General features: G+C 39.4%; 2 protein-coding genes across 5 annotated transcripts in view; one reads left to right on the top strand and one right to left on the bottom strand.

The window, feature by feature from the left end:
• Positions 1-878: 878 nt before the first annotated feature.
• LOC101076179 (twist-related protein 2-like) lies at positions 879-4,291 on the top strand. The gene is made up of 2 exons (XM_011621761.2): positions 879-3,469; positions 4,047-4,291. Exon 1 carries the CDS (start codon positions 2,047-2,049, stop codon positions 2,686-2,688), a length of 642 nt encoding a protein of 213 aa, XP_011620063.2. The 5' UTR covers positions 879-2,046; the 3' UTR covers positions 2,689-3,469; positions 4,047-4,291.
• Positions 4,292-6,420: 2,129 nt separating this feature from the next.
• The window catches only part of hdac7a (histone deacetylase 7a), a 38,699-nt gene continuing 25,394 nt past the window's right edge, over positions 6,421-19,725 (bottom strand). For 3 of the 4 annotated variants that reach the window (XM_029834272.1, XM_029834275.1, XM_029834276.1), the window contains 18 exons: positions 18,950-19,051; positions 17,903-18,074; positions 17,425-17,630; positions 16,526-16,729; positions 15,985-16,204; positions 15,596-15,729; positions 14,914-15,034; positions 14,699-14,748; positions 14,133-14,240; positions 13,272-13,327; positions 12,996-13,083; positions 12,793-12,912; positions 12,595-12,692; positions 9,559-9,677; positions 9,077-9,210; positions 8,873-8,954; positions 8,652-8,790; positions 6,421-8,548 (listed from right to left, as the gene is read on the bottom strand). In XM_029834272.1, coding sequence (XP_029690132.1) covers positions 8,506-8,548; positions 8,652-8,790; positions 8,873-8,954; positions 9,077-9,210; positions 9,559-9,677; positions 12,595-12,692; positions 12,793-12,912; positions 12,996-13,083; positions 13,272-13,327; positions 14,133-14,240; positions 14,699-14,748; positions 14,914-15,034; positions 15,596-15,729; positions 15,985-16,204; positions 16,526-16,729; positions 17,425-17,630; positions 17,903-18,074; positions 18,950-19,051 — 2,196 coding nt within the window. In that variant the 3' untranslated portion in view covers positions 6,421-8,505. The remainder of the gene's footprint in view (positions 8,549-8,651; positions 8,791-8,872; positions 8,955-9,076; positions 9,211-9,558; positions 9,678-12,594; positions 12,693-12,792; positions 12,913-12,995; positions 13,084-13,271; positions 13,328-14,132; positions 14,241-14,698; positions 14,749-14,913; positions 15,035-15,595; positions 15,730-15,984; positions 16,205-16,525; positions 16,730-17,424; positions 17,631-17,902; positions 18,075-18,949; positions 19,052-19,725) is intronic. The other variant, XM_029834273.1, reaches the window with a different exon arrangement.

Here is a 19,725-nt window from a genome sequence, read left to right as displayed (position 1 = left end):
TCTGTGAGGGGGATTATTCTAAATGAAGCTACACAGGAAAGCACAAAAGAGACACAGCAAAATAGTAGGATGAAAATAATAAATCAAGAATCTGATTTTTATATTTTTGCCAGTAGAGGGTACTATAACTCATAAACAGTATTTTGTGAAATCTTGCTGTATTTTGCCTCATATGGTTTAGTGTATAGTGTATTTTTTTTAGTGTACAGTGTATCATATTTTTCCTATTCATTGTTGCATCCTGGTCCATCCCTGCTCTGCATGGGCGGGGGGAAAACCCTGCAAACAAGACAAAGAAAAAACTGAGCCAGAAACAATCTGGAACCTATTTTATCATTTTACAATTAGCAATGAGGAAGAATTTTGACTTACAGAGCAGATCAATAGAAATCTTAAATTTGAAAGTTGAAGGGAGTGAGACTGCTACAGCCTGCTTGCATGGCAGGGTAGGAGCTACACTATCACAAGAGAGGCACTAGAGAAGTGCTGCTGAGGAGACGTCCCAAGGTATAAATGTAGCAATACTGTATGTCATTTAAAGGTTACAATGCATCCACAACCTGATGAAAGCTGATAATTTCCCGTTCAGGTTATTTGAGACAATCTTCTTACTCTGATCTTTCATAAGATTTTGTTATATTTGCCTTAACATTTTTTTTAATGAAAGAAAGTGTAAGCAACGCATATAGCCAGAGATATACTGGTTTACCACTGCATTTTCTCCTTAAGCTTTCCCGGGGAATTACCCATGCAAGATTTTCCTGCTCTTTGTCCTGGCTGTGCATGCAGATGGAATCAAAATTTCTCCAACAATAGAGCCTTCTCTTGTTGAGGTGTGGCCCTGGGCCATGCTCTTGGATGCTGGACCTGGACTGAGGATTCTTCTTGATAAAGGTTGAAAGCAAGAAAATCTCCCATGGGCCTCCCCCTGATCCACACACTCATTCTTTCCTGAATGTTGTGATTAGCACTCAGTTCTGTGGCGCTGGCCATGCGCCAGTTTGTTGCTCCTTCAGGTCTACACTTAGAAGCTGGAGCCAAGCAGTAAATTGAAACACTGTCTCTGTTGTTAGCAAGAAAAATTAATTCATCTAATCTATTTGACTGTGTTTATTTCTTCCTCAATTACTCATTCAAAAATTGTGTTCAGCCTTATTTTAGTCATGGTGGAAGGATTTCTACATTATATTGTGTTACATCTAATACTTTTGTATTGAGCGTCCAGTAATAGTGTTTCTAGGATAGCACTCCTAGAAATTTTATGTTTTTTATACAGACAGAATAATGATGACTCAATGTATTTGTATTGTTGATGATAAACAATATGTCCAAATATATATCTTCACAAGAATTACATGATGGTGATGAGCTGCAGAGGCGAGGTATGGACGAAGAATCAGGCAGCGAGGGGGGGATGGTAGTGTTCAGTTTGAAGGAAGTCTGGAACCTATAAACTGGGGCAACTTCTATGACATGAAGCGAGCGTCACAACTGTTCAAACTGGTTGGCTGTGCGACACGCCTTTGTCTCCGCCTCATCGCTTTTGATAAAACCAATCACCTCTGCTTCATTCTTCCTGTCGTTTTAACCTTAGCTGTCCAAAAAAAAAAAGGCTTGTGCACCAATAGGTGGGTGAGAAGGGAGGGAGGCTGAAAGTTTGGTGGTCCCCTCCCTTTAAAAAGTCAGATGCAAGTCGCATTTACACATGCAGCTGCAGGAGCAGAACATGGGAAGAGTGAGGTTTGGCCGAAGCAGTTTACACTCAAAGAGAATGAGATGAAGAATCTTTCTGGCCCATCGGTCATTGTGGTCTGGCTTTTCTAAATGTGGCACACTGCTGAAGAAGAGAGTTTGGTTAAAAAAAAAAATTGGAAGAGGGATCCTATGAAGACAGCTGAATTATGGAGAACTGAAAGAAAAGGGAGGTGAGTGAAGACATTAATCAAAGAAAAGAGAAGAAGGGAGGAAGACAGCAATTATTCAGAGAAGTGACAGGTAGAAAATCACAGTGAGCAAGGAGAGGACGGAGGAAAGAAGTGGCAGAGCATGAGAGAGAAAGCCCAGTCGACTGATGAACACCCTGCAGGAAGGGTGCTTTCTGTTTTGGAGAATCCAGGACGACCACCGTCCAACGCTTGTCCTGTGGTTGTAGCTACGCCGAGAGTTGCTGGGCATAAACGCCAAATGGATTCACGTGTGGAAGATCAAATATGTACAGTCACCCTGACCACGACCCACCAAGATGATGATGAACCAGAGGCTGATGTCCACCTCTTCACTTCAACTGGGCCCAAAAGAGTAAAGAGAAGTCCTCAACTTTCACCCTGCTCTAGACCATCATTGTCTCCTTGTCCTGGACCAAGTCCTGGAAGCCTTTCGGCCCTTGAAGATCCAAACAGCCAGCGTACCATTGCCAATATCCGAGAGCGCCAGCGGACACAATCCCTAAACGAAGCCTTTGCCTCATTGCGTAAGATTATCCCAACCCTACCATCAGACAAACTTAGCAAGATTCAAACCCTCAAATTGGCGTCGCGGTACATTGACTTTCTGTACCAGGTTCTGCAGAGCGATGACATGGACACAAAGCTGGCTGGATGTAACTATCTTGCTCATGAGAGGCTAAGCTATGCTTTCTCTGTCTGGAGAATGGAGGGGGCTTGGTCAACCATGTCTGCTGGACACTAGTCACATTTAAACAAAAGGTTTGTCTTTTGGCTTTAAGCATTTTGGTTTCTCAGTACAGGAGAGGCTTCTTAATTTACCCACAGGGCTGATCAGCTTGGGATCAACAGCAGACTTTACGAACAGCTGAACTCATCATCAACTGTTTTTTTGTAGTTTAAAAGACAGCAAGGCTCATTTTGCAAGAGCTTTATGGTGCATTGGATTTCTCAGGTTCTCAGGCTCTGTTTTCACACCTTAAGATTTTTTTTAGTCTTGCCACTATTGATATCGTCCGTTCCCCCCCCCCAAAAATGTTGATGTAGGCTAATCGCTGGCTCTAGCTAACAAGCTCAAGTGTAATAAATCGCAGGCTACAGATGAAGGACTTCAAAGACAAAATAGGATGTTTTCCAAAGAGACTGGACCTTTGACTTTTCTGTAGCCTTTAAATTCCATCTTTTCCAAGACTGACATATTATGAATCCCTGACCGCCACTGAACCCAAGCCACTGTGGAAAAAGTTGCCGTTGTCCTGGCACAGTTTCTCCTCTTTATACCCAAACCAAACCCCTTTGTTTCCTCTGGTGCCAAAAAAACTCTCTTCTTGAAATTCTTTCCTCTCCTTCTGGCCCAAATGTGCTTGCGTTGCACGTAACCGTTATGAAGCTACAGAGAGCCACCGTGGAGGCGTAATGAAAACAAACGGCCTATAAAAGCTATGAATCATGCGTGTCACCATCAAAGGGAGGGCTGATGTGGCTCCCTGCTGAGCCTCCATAAACCACTGGAAGTGATGGAGGAGGTGAGAGATGATTTATAAGCACACAAATACACACCCATGCATGGATGTACTGAAGCTGTACATGAGCACCCACATGAAAAACACACACCTCCCCCACAACTCTAAAAAGAGCTTGAGTTTTATTTTCTTAAGAAGCCAACATTTGCAATTATCTGTGGACACAAGAAAGTCCATTTCGTATTTGTTCTACCGCAGCTTCTCTTGTTACATGAAACACAATGCAAAGCAACTTAGCTGCAAGGTTTATCTTTCATTTTAACAGAGCCAATACAATTATAGATATTTGTACCACACAAATGATGTCCTTTACTGAAACCACACAAACCCCAAGCAGATTATTGAAATGTGAGTGATACGATAAAAAAAGAAAAGACTTCCACACTTGAAAACCCCCACATGAAAAACCCCATATGCATAAAAAAAAACACAACAGTATTTGACATATTACAAAAAGCTCAGTCATTCAAATACTTTGTGCATCCTTATTTTGACTTTTTGTGTTTTGTCTGTCAGCTTTTCCTTAAATTTTAGCCATTTGAATGGAAGCATGTTCACTTCTCTCTTGGTCTTTCTCCAGCTGCTGACCAAGGTGAACTCATCTGTCCCTCCTGCAACCATTTCATCCTTTCATCAAATGGACTTTTGTGGACATGGAACTTTTGTGGAGGTGGAATATGGTTTGTGTTTATGCCAGACATCTCTTTTTTGATTGAGGACCTTCATTATTTACATACAGCTATTTTCCACGGTTGAATGTTATGGAAAGTTGCAATGATAGCATATGCATCGATGTTTGTCCGAAAAATAAAGCTGCTCTCAATGCATTCACAAGGTTCTTCTCTTAGAAAAACAGAAATGGTCCTGGCACCACACCCTCTTTTCTCATCCTCTTGTCTCTCTTGGTCATTGTTCCTTTCTGGTCAGTCCTCGCATAATACACAATATGCAAATCAATATAGCACTGCCTTTTTTTAAACTTTAAAGTTCTATCTTTAATGATTTCAACTTCAGCTATAATAGGTAATATTCAGTATTTATAATATAACCGTGTATGACACAAAGTTTGAGTAACATTTGGATAGATGTACATCATATGAAGGACATTCTAAAAATACATTTTCTTCGTTAATAAATTTGCATGAGCCTGAAAAACCTTTTAACCTTTTGTGACTAACATGTGTGATAATGAAGCAATTGTGGCATGGAGTTTGCCTGTACAGTATATTAATGCAGCCAGAAGAATGTTGATGCTTAACGCTATTAAAAAGCCTAAGCTGAACTCTGATACCTTCTCGTATATTAATAAATGATCAACCTGTAAGTAATGGCAGAACACTATTTTAATGATGGTGTCAGGAGGTAAATCTTGACCAGCCGAACAAACCTTGCATGGTTTCAGTTCTTCATTCGCCCTAATGATGATAGAAAATCTGAGGTTTCATAATGCAGCAGTATTGCAAGATCGCTTGGGCCAAATTGAATTACCCACAATAAAATTCATGGATATGATTTTCAATGTATATATGGGTGCATTTCAATCAATCAATCAATCAATCAATCAATCAATCAATCAATCAATCAATCAATCAATCTTTTTTATTATATTGCATCTGTTAGAATGAAAATTGTCTCTAGGTGCTTTCCAGAATCCCAGGGCCTGACCCCAACAAGCAACAGTGGCAAGGAAAAACTCCCCTTTAACAGGAACAAACCTTGAGCAGGACCAGGCTCATGTAGGGGGACCCTCCTGCTGATGGGGTGGGTGGGTGGGGGGGGGGGGGGGGGGGGGGGGGGGTAGAGAGGGAGGAGAGGGGGGAGGACAGGTAGACGGATGCATTCAAATTGAATGCAGCTTCCATTCATCCATCATCACTTTATACTTCATGAAAGTGTTTACTTGTATTGCAAAAAAGACCCTGGCATACATGTATGCTTATATCCACATGAATCAACCATTAATTACAAGGAGTGCTCATCAATACAGGAGCCAATGTCACTGGTAAGTATAAAGGATTTGCAAGCTTTAAATCCTGGCTGTCAGAAGACAAAGAAGGCTAATTAATGATGTTCAAAGTTATATATAAGAGTGCAGACATGGATTTTTGCTTGTTCTTTGGATTTTTCAAAGGTGTTTTTCAGTAGGGTTGGAAATCGTATCCAAAGGTCACAGCTGTGTAAAAGAAGATATCATGCTGGGAAAAAATTAACCTTTGTTACAGTGAAAGACTCTAGGGAATATGGCTTGACTTGACTTGAATATGTCTTTTATCTGATTACAGACTTTTTTCTTGTAATAAAAATACACAACTACTTTTCAATTAAAACATAAGCACTTGGGACAGTGTTAATTTCTGTCTCTTAAAAAGATTCTGCATATGTTCTTGCAAAATAGATCAAATGCAGCAAATATTCTACAAAGAGAAGAACAATGAAGTGAAATTACATTGTAAAATCAAGAAGGCAAAAGAAAAAGCAGTAGAAGGATTAAAGCAATTATTGCTCATTCCTCCACCAGCATGAATATTTTAGCTTAAAATGGAGAATTTTTTTTTTTTTCTTTACAGCAAGGAACAAGCTATCAAAAGACCAAATGTTTTTGAGTAAAAGTCAAATGTAATTGTAATAGGAAAAAAGCAAAGTACCAACAGATTTTTACTTAATGTGCAGTTACTTTATCTTTAGGTAACACAGTTATTGGCTGTTTCACACTCGGTGCCACTTGAATTGGTTGTTTATGACTACAGCTAAATTAAAGAAAACAATAAACTAGAGGCTACATGTCACTTTCACAACTGAATGCAATTTCTATGAATATCCATTTATAATTCTTTTCTATAAATAGCATTTACGGTCTGCTCATTTAAAAAAGAAATTCTATTTATTCTATCAAATTTTAAAAAATGACACCAGAGTTTAATAGAATATATTGCAAGTTTAGAAAAACAAACAACATATATCCTGTTGGAACTAATTTTAATCAAGAGAAGAAAAAACAACAGTACAAAATAGAACTCTACCTATACATAGACATGGCAGGAAATATAAAGGGAAAATAACATAAATGGTAAATACAGAAAGACCTGAAAGAAAGATTAAAGATTGTCATATCGGTTAAAAAGTTACTCTAAGTCCAGTTAGTTAAAAGTTGCCAATACACATACTACTGAATGCATCAAGGCACATGCGTGATGTGTATTTTGGTCTTTTAGTTTATATTTACAGTCTTTTAAAAGGTACAAAAGTCATCATAATAAAGGGAATGAAGTTTAGAGGCAATACTGACCTCAACTTAAGACAAAAACTATGAAGTATGATACAGAACAGGTCATTTACAGTATAACAAACACACGGCAGAAGTGTAAACACTCTGTTACACACACTTGACACATTTACTTCATTGACATCACATGCTCCTGCTGGGCATGCTGCCTAACACAGCATATTGTTGAAGAATAACATGAAACATGTACATAATAGACTTTTCATTCTCACCTATTACAGAGCACCAGTCCTCTATGTAACTTTACCAACAGAGCAGTGCAGCAGTAGTAGTGTGTCTGCAATGGCAAAGTCCTTGTATGAACTGCGTTATTGCTTAATATAAAACACTCTGAGACAGTCTAATGGGCAAACAATGCCCAGTGTCTGATTTAAGCATGTGTGGAAACAGATTTTTGTCAGCCAGATGAACTTAATACATGTCCACAGTAAAATCATGTCTTAACAAAATGTTCAACTGACAGAAGTTAAAAATCAGACGACGCTCTTATATTCATTTGAGGATGTAAAACATTTAAGCAAAACCTCTGATGGAAACAAACCATTTAATACAAGCTAGAATCGAAGCAAGCGTGAAGAATTTTAAATCCACAGGTTTAAACGTTGTTTTCTAAAAAAGTCGTATCATGTACTGGTCCCTGCTGAATCCACATGGTTCAAATGCAAGCAATTTAAGGCAATTTGTGGGGGGTGTGATGTACAAGTGCATCTAAAGCAATACAATGGTCCTCAGTGGTGCCATGGACCTTTCTAATATAAAAAATAATATACAGCAATCAATACTAGTGGTACATCAATTGGTCATTGTTTTCTACTTGTGTATGTATTATGTATGAGTGTGCATTTAAGACAATAAACAGCAATGAAATAGAACTTCCTGCTTTTAAAATGTTGCCTACTTTTCATGACATTTTCATAGAAATAACAAGCATTCTGGCCCATGTATTTCCTTGGACTAAGACTTAATAAGACATTTCAATGTTTAAGAGTGAGTACAGCGACCTCTATAAAAATTACTTAAGAACCTGTAAAGAGGAATTGTCTTTTCCCAGAGACTTGGGATTTGTTATGGTTCACATTATAGATTCAACAGTGCAATAAAAATACAGATATATTTACCTCTTTTTCACTTCTCCATGCCACAGTTGCCTGTCCGAGGCTGCATATTTTTACTTCCCCTCAAGTCTACCATGTTTTATCCTCATTGACTTGTTTTAGTGGTTAACCTGCATTGACATTATTACAACAGACAATCTTTTAGTCTTTATTGCCACATTCTTTCATGGATGTAGCCACTTGTTGCTATTTGTGCATTATAGCTGTCCGATGGGATGCATACTCTTCTTTCTGCATTTCTTGATCAAGTTTATACATTTGCTTCAACTCTGAAATGGGAACAAAATAGCAGAAGAAAAGAACCCATAAATCTGAACCTGATGTTGTTCCTATATTAAGGCAAATTGAAGGCAACAAAATGGAGGAGTGCATTATAAAGCAACTGTTATTGCTTTTTGATGGGGACATAAAAAGGTTCTTAGTTGCATGGAGTGCTGAGCAGTCAGCAGCATGGAGGTGCCCAGATAACTGAATGAGGTTCTCATGAGGTTAAGCACTGTTTATAGGTGATGTGCATGTATGAATAAGGCAATTAGGTAGGCCTCAACGGCATTTCAACGTGCACCCCATTCATGGTCAGGAGACCAGGGGCTACATGTGGGGTGCCCAAAAAAGCGAGGTGATTGGTCAGGTTTTTTTTTCTACATGGAGTCACTGTCATGCTCCATTGGTTCATCGGAGATGCTGGAGGAGACAGAGTGAGAAACACATGTCAGTGAAGAGTTGCAAGATGTCTGACAGACTGTATCTTTGCCTCTATTTCAAACCATCAAAGTGTATGCTGTACCTCTTATTAGGAAGGACTCCCACAGAGAGTGAGGCCAACGCATTGACAGCATCAGTTTCCTCACAGTCTCTCCTCTGAGCAGCCAGGTAGGATAGACACACCGATCCACTGTGAGCCTTCACACTCTGCCAGTACTGACCTACAGCAACCATATACATGACATAGTATTACCACTACAAAACAATAATACCACTTAAAAATAAAAAGAATGAATTGCTCACTTTGAATCTTTATCACTGTCTGTAGGGAGTGAACTGCATTAGCGTTAGGCTTCTTAAGTAGAACTTCTTCTGCAAGCGGGTCCTACAAAGATTGTGAAAACAATTCTTGGTGTAAGATAAAAAGCTCTCCCGCTACAGAATTTACAGCAGGCACCTCTAGTACAGTTAAAAAGACTAGAAAATACACACTCCAGCACGTCTTACCTGTATGCCTAAAAGTGTGCTAACACAGGCTTCAGATGCATCGCAGATAGCTGTGAGGTCGTGACCTCCCTCAAGGACTAAAACCACACGACCTCCTGCCAGTGACATCAGCTGATGGGTCAGGAAACTAAAGCCTGTGACAGAAAACATGCTGTTCATATGCTCTTGAGTATAACAAGCACTGATATACAACTCACTTTTTATTCATTCACATATCTTTTAAATAAAAATGCGACTAAGATTTGCTGTAGCCATTGAGGGTGTAATTATGGTGACATCGGTGATGTAGGGATGTACAGTAAAAATACAGCCTTTCCTGTTTGGTGCGCTCATGACAGAACCTGTAATAATCTACTAATATTTTTGAATACCCACAGGATTATAAAGTTACTTTTCTAGCTGGCATCCCTCAGGAAAATCAAAAGCATAGAGCCGGGCCTGAAGGAGAGACTGTGCAATCTGTGGTAGAGAGCTGTGCTTACATTTGGCGGAGACCTTGTACCCTCCCAGAGGAGCCGGGTTTCCTTCAGCAGCATCAAACCCAGCCGACACCAGCACAACGTCAGGAGAAAACTCTTGGGCAATGGGCATCACCACAGACCTGTGGAGACACAACCACAGAGCCTGCTGAAACTCCACGTCTGTGTCATTGCTGCTCCTGCTGGTTGGCTCTTACCGTTAAGCCAAAGAAAACCCCATCGTGTCTTTACTATAAAACACGACATGCTCTCATATAAAAAGTAACATACTCTCTAACATTGACACGCCAAGTAAAAACGACATTTCCAAGAAGTGAAACCTCAAATTGTCATTTTGTATTTTGTACCGACAGTGTTGGGACTTTTAACTACTGTACATACTGCATTACATAAGAGACAAAATAGATCTCCTTTTATTAGATAGTATTATTTTACAGAATATAAATATGTAGCATATGTGATGAAAACAATCCTGTAAGGGTAAATAGGAATTCTTGCTTATAATTTTTTAGTTGGACTGGATGGGACACTTTTCTGAGTTTGGCTTAATCATGTTATGGACTTATTAACCTTGGATGTTTTTATGTTGCTTTGCTCATCATGTCCATCTGCAGAATGTAATGATGCCAAATTAAAGTGGGTATTCTGCTGGATGACAGAAACAAAGCTCAAATCCTCCAAAATATGAATGTGACGCAGGAGCTGAATCACAGCCGACAATGGCTTATTGTTCCTATCTTGGAGAAGCTGCAAAAGCCTGCAGTGAGACAAGTCTTCTTGACAAAATCATATTGTTTTATCCTGTCTTATAGCTGTGTGGACTTCAAACACATGAAGTTAACGCTATTGTTGTTTGGAGGGAAGCGTTATTGTCCCAAGCTGGAGAGGAGCTCAGCTCTGCCATTCAACGTTGCTGGCAGAGTTCAAAGCTGTAGCGTGCAAGTCTGCTTCCCATTAAAGGCTTGTCACTCTCCTCACGTCATTGACAGCACTGAGAAAAGAGGAAAAACAGTCCATCTGGGATCCATTTACCTTCATTATTCTGCCCGGGGACCCTCCCTCTCTCCCCTTCCCTCACATACATACCCAAACAAACACTGCCATGACTGCATGCAGATGGACAACATGAGCTCATAGACACATTTACACACAAAACACATTCCAACAGGAACACACACATATGCACATTACAATAAACAATGCATGAAGACACAGACCACACCAATGGAGAACTGTGTAAAATGTTAAACAAGCCAAAGGTTAACCTGTCAGTGGTGTGTGCCAATTCTTTCACTTCATATTAATAATCCTTCGAGAGTCACATGGTGACAAACATGCACACACTTAACCACAAAAACCAACCCTCCTTCCTGGTAGACCTATTAAAGCTGCACCCAGAGAGAGCACCTACAGACAAGTTAATAGAGAGATGGAAGGAGGGAGGGCAGAAGGGATGCTTATTAAAGATCAATCAGAAAAAGAAGAGGGAGAATGTTTGTGTGTGTGTGTGTGCGTGTGTGTGTGTGTGTGTGTGTGTGTGTGTGTGTGTGTGTGTGTGTGTGTGTGTGTTTGTGTGCATGCATGTGTCACTGATGAGAAAAAGTTAGATACTACAAATACAGCAAATCTTTCCAGGGCAGTTAAAACAATGGAATTCAAACAATAACATGAAGTGGAACAAATGTCTGGACACAGCCGTAACATTAATATTTAAATAATTAATTAAAAATAGGTCTAAACACTGTAACACAAAATAAGTGTATTTGACTGTGATCATGCTCTGGAATTAAAGGGTTTTATCAAAATCTCCCTGCTGACATCAGTAATCAGGACAGTTGAAAATAAGGACAGAGAAATGTAAAGCTAAATGTTAAACACCTGGAATTTCAAAAATAAAAATACACATGTCAAAGCACAACACTAAATCTGATGTTTTTAAAAAAAAATGCCAAACCTTCATTGCCCTTATAATATTAAAAATTATTTTCATACAAAACAACATCTAAATATCACATGATACTATGCATACTTTAGTATTGCCACACAAATGTTTTGTGTCCTATTTTGGTGTAATATACATACCAAAAATCTAAAGAAAAAATGCTTATAAAATATTTGCAAACTGGTCCACAGAGATTTTAGAGACGCATTTCTATTCACAATCTCCACAAGCTTTCTTAGAAAAAATGTGCAGAATAAACAGTGTTACATTTTAGAAAGTCCTCCATAAGTGATCGCACACACTGAGCTTCACATGCATCTTTGAAGTATTTAATTTAAGCAAATGTTTGTTAGTTTTGTTCCTCTTTCCAGTTACAACAATTTCCATTGGTTTAATGCATCAGACTAACTAACTAAACTAAAAAGGCCACTGCTGGAATTTTACTAGTGCTAAACACCCACTAATCACAATTATCCAACCCACAAGTAGGAAGCAGAGGTCTGCAGTCTGTCAACTCCTGGACCTGGAGGCCATTTACTGTAAAGCATCTGAAATGATTTGGAACAGGGTGTGCCAGACACATGCTCTCCAAATGACCAGGAATTATTAATTACACAGGAAGTGCGTCAGAGACAACTTTATGCTCATCGTCCACTCGGCTTAAGAATGTTTGTTGTGGCTCAGCCCAGAGGAAATGAGAGAAATTGTTTGATTAAGGCTTCACAGAAAAATGCCTTTCCATATTTAAAAGATTTTCAATCTTCAAAAAAATGCTGTTGGAAAATTATTCAGGAAAGGTGTTAGAAGATTTGCACCGAATAAACTTTTAAATGTTCAAATTTTAGGTAAAAACCTTTGTTTCGCTATTTCATCCTGTCTTCTGAGGGTGAATCACTATCTTTGCCTTTTACTGTAGATTCCATTTAGGAATAAAATACATACAATTTCCCCAATTCTTATCTTGAAACTGAACCCGGGACCGTCTCGCAGTGAGGTGTCGCTGGTAACCACGGTACCATGATGGGGCGCCTGATGGCACTTTTTTAAACAAACAGTGTTGCGAGCTTACAGTGTTTCAATATGATAGTAGGTCATACCTAAATGCGGCGAGGTACTCGGCATCTCCCATGGGTGGGTCCAGACCTCCTGTCCATGAGATATTAACATTGAAGCCTTCACCTGCTCCAGAACCAACCTGAACATTGAAACATTCAAGCAGTTCCAACAGCCAGTCAAAACTATGAACTTTGTTTGCATTGCATGTTCAAATGTACGTAGAAAACTACATCACTCACTTCAGCAGGTGACCCACTGCCAGGGAAGAAATTCCCATCATCATAGCGATGAAGTGAAATATATAGAACACTTGGGTCGCTGTAAAACACTTCCTGAGTGCCATTACCGTGGTGAACATCCTAGGAATAAGTCGAGAAGAATACAATATTAACCAATAGAAAAAAACCTTCACATGAGAACAGGACTGCAGCTGCTGTCTTACCCAGTCAACAATGAGGATCTTACTGACACTAAGCTTGTGTTGGAGCTGCTTGGCAGCTATTGCTACAGAATTGAAGTAACAGAAACCCCTGAAAAACACAAAAAGAGAGCAGGCAGGAGGTAAACAATAATTCTACAGACATTCGACATCAAGTGCCTGTCTTTTTTGTATCTTCTGTATTTGCCATGTGCCAAGTTTTAAAGTTGCAAAAGGGAAAATATAAACTCAGTGTTCATCTTCCTCAGTATATGACTGTTTTCTTTTTATCACACTTACATGGGATTTGAAGGGTCTGCATGATGTCCTGGCGGTCTGACCACAGCGAAGCCATTCTGCGTAGAAAAAGATGATAGCTTTAAACGGCGTGTCATCCATAAACAGCAGGATTCTTCAAGTCCAACCGGCATTTATGGCACGTCTATTCTGACGCGACACAAATGACCATTCAACCATCCATATTATGCTGTCTCGTAAATCAGTATATACATTGCGTATGATATGTTTAGCGCACAAACATGAATGCTAGTGGTCGTGCTGTGGTCGATATGTAGGGTAGGGTGGTGTTTTTGTTTTTCATTTCTGTCTGCCATGCTTGTTTTGTTTATTTTTACTTGTTTGTTGTTTCTGTTGGGGGGTTTTCAGATTAAGCTAACCGCTACCATTTTAGTTTTTTTAGATGCCAGCATTTGCGATGCCAAAATAATCCTATTTTTATCCCCTTACCTTTCATCACTGTGAGAAAGAGGAAAAGGAAGTTGTGTGTCAGCAAAAGTCCTTGAGCCAGAATATTACATGGTTTTAGATCAATCCAGTACATAAAATGAGCGTTTGCAACTCCATATAACCAAAGTCTTAGACATGGTCATGTTTAACAGCAAGTGTCATTTCTGCTACAAATGATTTTCAACATATTTAAAAATTCCAATTTCTACCTCTTTCTCCTAGAAACCATCTTGTGACTGGGTAAAATACTGTACAGTATATGTGAGATAGATAGATAGATAGATAGATAGATAGATAGATAGATAGATAGATAGATAGATAGATAGATAGATAGATAGATAGATAGATAGATAGATAGATAGATAGATAGATAGATAGATAGATAGATAGATAGATAGATAGATTTGACCCCACCTTTAGCTCTCCTTTGGCCACTCTGAAGGCTAGCTCAACGACACTGCCAGCCGCCATCCGTGATGCTGTGGAGGTGTGCGACTCATTCCAGATGGTATCATTATCAACCTTGAGAGAAATAAATGTGACAAGAATAAACAAGCAGCAACTTTTATGCTATAATCTCTGTGGGAAAATGACAAGATAACTGAATATGAAAGTTTTCCAAAAAAAAATGTCAGTTTTACAGAAAACTTGTCTTCAGTTTGGTCACACACTGGCATTTCATTGCATCAGCATGGGACACTGAATTGTGAGACGTTTCTTTTATCCCTGGCCGTGAACATGTTGCTCTCATTAGTCTGACTTGTCATGGTTTGACATGGACTGTCAGGCGACCATAAGCGTTGGCCCAGCAAAATGTCTTTTCCTCTTTAATATCCTGTCTTTGTTGTCATCCTCTCTTGCGTGCCCTGTCGCCTCTTTGAAACGATATTGTCTTTCATCAAAAGCAGTGATTGCTTTAGATCAATTTCACGAAGAGCTTTTGGAGAATTATCAACCTGTGACTGTATATTTCCTCTTACCCCCACACCCCCACATGGTAACATCACAAACATCCTTTGGGAGAGGATCCCTGTGGACACAGAAAATGAGCAATTAATAAGTGGAGATTTTTCTTTATTCCACCTGAAATAGAGGCGGAAATTATACAATTACTACAGATGGTAATAATTACGCAGTTTCACAATCCATCAAAACGACAATTTACTTGGAAATGTGAAAACGAAACGTGGAATACCTGCAAGCTTGCGGTTATCTAGTTTGAGTCTGTTGAGCGGGTTGGTGCCATAAAGCAGGACATGGCGTTCCGTATGGACCGACTGCAGCTCCTCCAGCGTAGCTTTGCGACCACGAATGCTCTGTATGAATTTTCATTTCATTTAAGAACTCTGCAAGACTTCAATTATTCACATCACACATTCTTTATTAATTATGGTAATTTTAAACTAGAAATGACCTTTAATCTAGATTTAATAAGTCTTTCTAACATGGGGAATGTAGTAGAGATAATACCAGAGACATTTTGCCTATTTCAATACTGTTTCTGTTCATGTTGACACAATGAATACAGCATTTCTGAAATATAGCTTACTATATTGTACTTTAAATTAATGTACTAGCTGTGCTGATAATGAAATTGAATTAAATTGAAATAAATTTTAAAAAACTAGCAGGCTTACTAAAATCTATAAAAAATAGAATCTATGATTGCATTAAATTGGGATATTTAAAAATAACATAATATTAGTCTTTTATTCTCAGTTCATTAAAGCATAAAAAAGTTGCAAAATATTTCTTTAGGGAGAGTCTAAACTGCCCAGGATATTTGCTATGCAATAAAGGAAAAAACACGCAAAGCCACAAAAATCTCCTGCACCTGTAAGATCAATAAAACCATATTTTGTAATTTGTTGCTGTACCTCACACTGGCCCCTCAGGCCTCTCTCCTGCAGTCGGGACCAGATGCTTTGGATCCTCCCAGCATGTTCTGGGTGACTGCTGTTGTCTCCACATGTGCACTGATGCTTTAGCATCTGAGAATCATACACCAGTCCTGCGTGAACACACAGACACACACAAGAGGGTTATTTTTGTTGTATATGTGACCCACAATTTTACAAATATACTGTAAATAGAGACCTTGATGCATTTATATTGCCATTTATTTATTTTACTGAAGTTTTTGTTGGTTATTATGTGTGTCTGTGCTAAATTGCTATTGCGGAGGCATTTTTGATTAACTTTAAAAGAAATGCTGTCACACTGATGAAAAGATAATAAAAGCAACTTATGATCATGTTTGACTCACCTGTGGTGAAGCGTGGTTTGATGCTGGTGTCAGCCAAGCTCAGGGCTTTCTCTGGAAGAGTGAGGGAGGTGGAGGCCGGGGACGACTGTGTGCGGGACAGGGGTCTATGCACACTTATCCCACTCCCAGCACTGCCACTGGTGCATAACATAGGTACTGCCAAGGTCTCCATTTGTCGATGCAGCTGCTGCAACTGCTTCTGTTGTTCCCATAGCAACGACTACAGAAAAAAGAGTTATAACACTTGGGTCAAGTAGAAATTTTTATCCGATGGAAACTGTAACGCAAGCACAATTGTACACAGTTTAGAAAATGCACCTAAGTTCTTGTTTCTGTTTATCAACCTGACTATGGTATCTTTGCTTCTTTCATCTGTTTCGCAAATTTTTTTCCAATTTCAAGTGCACGAAAAAACCACAATTAGCAAGAAAGTGTTAGGGTGCCCTCTACAGGGCTATTGAAGAAGGACACATGAGATGCTAAACGTGGGAATGGTGTGTGAGCGCACACTATGAGAAAATACAATTAATTTTTTTTAAACCTGGTTGAGGATAAGTGCGTGTTGCAGGTTGATTTGGTCTTCTTGGCCCTTGGATGTGACTGACTCTGCCTCCCTCAAAGATTCTGCCCTCACCCTGCTCAGATAGGTTGGCTCAGTGGGTGAGCTTGCACCCCCATCCTCTGAGTCCATTTCTTCAGAAGGGATTTGATGCAACCTGGGCTTTTCACTGGACTTGGACATCAACTGTGCATAGACAAATATATCACAATTACATGTCTGATAAATATCACAGAGACACACACACACACACACATATGAATAGAGCATTTATGAAATATAGCTTGCACTTTATTTTTTAAAACTCAAAATTAAAGTACAAGCTGCAGTGATTATATAATGAATTTTGAAATAAATTTCAAAAACTGGCAAGCATTTTAAAATCTGTTAAACAAAATAGAATGTTTGCATGAAATTGGGCAAGAAGGCCCCACGATACATCCATTGTATTGTAAAGTGATCAGGAAAAAAAAGATTAAGAATTCTTTTTTCCATGTACCTTTTTCTTTTCATATGTTCAATAATAGTCTATAGTACTCCAGGGAAAAAAAGAAGATTAAAAAGATAGTATAAGAACAGTACACTGAGCCCTTACACGGGACTCCTAAGTAATGCTCATATTTCCACTCACAACGCAGCCTTCTCAGGAACATTTGCTGTAAAATTAATCAGATTTAAGGTGGCAGATCAGATTACCCAGAAAATCTCCCTTCACAAATAATCCTTCTGAGAAAAAGGTTAAACATTTCAAGGAACGGATGCCTGATTTAACCGGGTGTCTAAACACACAAACTGCTCATATGTGGATGTTGCCCAGGCTCTCACAATCATCTTGTTTCCCCTTTTTGTGAATATGGGTGTGTGCATTTACTTGCACGTACTTTGCCCAGGTGTGTTTGCTGTTTGAGCCTCTCCAGTAGTTGCGTGCTGTGCTGCTGCTGCAGGAGATGTGTATGGAGGGCTCTCTGGCTCTGAGGGAGGGGCTCGGAGCGCGTCCTGCTCAGAGGTTTGTGAGGCTGAGCACTTCCAGGTGCAAGGTGATCTAACTGGGGACTAAACTGCAGTGGGACTGTGTCCAGACCTGGAACTGAGAAGAGCGAATAAAGAAACAATAGATGGTTCTACAATATTTTAGAACATTTTAATGCACTGCATCGGGCATTAAGTTAATCAAATCTACATAAACCTGTACATTTTTTAGGTTTCTTTTGTGTATTGAACACATAAAGCAATGTGAATATAATGTTGCGACAAGCCAAGCAAAAATCTGTTACTCTTAATTCCACCACTATGTGGTGCTCTAACATAACAAACAATATTTCATCTTTTGGTCTATATGTGAGATTTCATGTCCTCTACCTGTGAGCAGAGGAGTGTGTACGAGTCCAGAAGGCTCCAGAATGATGACGGGGAGGTGGGGGCTGAGCTGGCCAGCCTGATCCTCTCTGCTCAGAGGCAGAAAGACCGGTGAGCCTTGACCTGTGACCACCGGGACCCGGGTGACCTTTAGAGACGACAGCTCCCCTTCAGCCTGACAAATAACACAGAGTTAGTCTGCATTATATATATTTATATGCATCATATGCATCATATTTTATACACCAGTCAGGCATAACGTTAGGACAACTTTCCAAATATTATATTATCCCCCTTTTCCTGCCAAAACATCCCAGGCCCTTTGAGGCACGGACTCCATTAGATCCCTGAAGGTGTGCCGTGGTATCTGGCACCAAAATGTTAGTAGCAGATCCTTTAAGTCTTGTTTTTAGGCGTGGCCTCATTGGATCAGACAGCCCACGAATGCAGAATCAGATTGAGATCTGGGGAATTTGGAGGCCAAGTCAACACTCCAGATTCATTGTTGTGCTTAACTGTCTGTGAACCATTTTTGCTGTGGGTGACCTGGTCTGTAACAATGCTTGGGTAGTGACTGCATGCCAAAGCAACATCCGTGTGGATGGAAGGACCTAAGGAGTCTTGGCTGCCCATGACCCTGTTGTCTGTTGACAGCTCTTCCTTCCTTGGACCACTTTTACAGAAACTGCAGACCAGATGTTCTGGCCCAATCATTGTGCCATCAAAAAACAGCTTAAACTCACTCAAATACTTACGCTTGCCCATTTTCCCTGCTTTTAACTCATAAACTGTGAGGAAAAATGTTTATTTGCTGCCTAATCGTGGTGCCAGGTGCCATGATAAAGAGATATCTTATTCATTTCACCTCTTTGTGGTCCGATTATTATGCCTGTGTATATACGATACATCTTATAAGGATACATTAAGTAACAGTTCATTTTCACACATACATATATAATTCGATGTGTTTTACCAAACAGATGCAAAGAGGTGATAAAGTTAACAACTGTTCAACTTCACACTCATTTTAAGAAAACAGGTTGTATTTACTTTGGTGTTGGCTGGTAGCCCCAGCGTGATGGTAGGCAGGGTGGAAGGACTCTGGATAGTGAAGTTTGCTAGGGTACCATCTCTGAGCAGCAGCTTCTGGGCCTGGAAACAACAGACATTAATACGCTATAAAAATAACTTCAAATCCACTTTAAACTAAAGATGCATTTGTCTTTACAAAACAATCTGTGCTGCACTCCCTATTTTTGTAATTGCTTAATCGGCAGTAACCAAAACCTGTGTTTGCACATTGTAAATGAGTCATCTCCACTGTTGTTTTCCACAGCTTGTTTTCCTTTACGGTACTTCATGACACGAGGGAATCAGCAGGTGTGGAAGATGTTGTCAGAGATGTAATTAAATGAATTATGTATAAACTGCTGACAAACACTCACTTTCCCCCAATGCTCCTATGCCACTGCTTTAAACATGTCATTACTCAGCATCTTACACAGCTCAGGTACATGAATTAACTCATGAATTAACTGGTGCTTACTTGATAGAACAATGCTAACCTTTGTCAATCACAAGCACAAAATCACCTTTCTGACAGGCTTACCTCTATGTTTCTCTTAATTAATTTTGAGCACCATCGGTTCATAGATCATAAATGTCAAAAAGTGTTCGGGTCCCCCGCCCCAAAAAGGAATCTCTTTTACTTGAAATGTTAAGATTGAGTTATTTTGTCCTTTTTAAGGATGTGTCACAAGGTCAATGATCTTTGGCAGAAGGTTCCAGAAAGGTCAAGCAAAGGTAGCTGAGTCCAAATTAGAATA

The sequence above is a fragment of the Takifugu rubripes genome, chromosome 3 (genome assembly GCF_901000725.2).
Source record: "Takifugu rubripes chromosome 3, fTakRub1.2, whole genome shotgun sequence".
NCBI classification, from domain to species: Eukaryota; Metazoa; Chordata; class Actinopteri; order Tetraodontiformes; family Tetraodontidae; genus Takifugu; species Takifugu rubripes.
This window is presented reverse-complemented; position numbering and strand designations above follow the sequence as displayed.

Bases quoted from the DNA above. Each gene is read 5' to 3' on its own strand.
- LOC101076179 (XM_011621761.2), top strand. From the start codon at position 2,047: ATGAGAGAGAAAGCCCAGTCGACTGATGAACACCCTGCAGGAAGGGTG.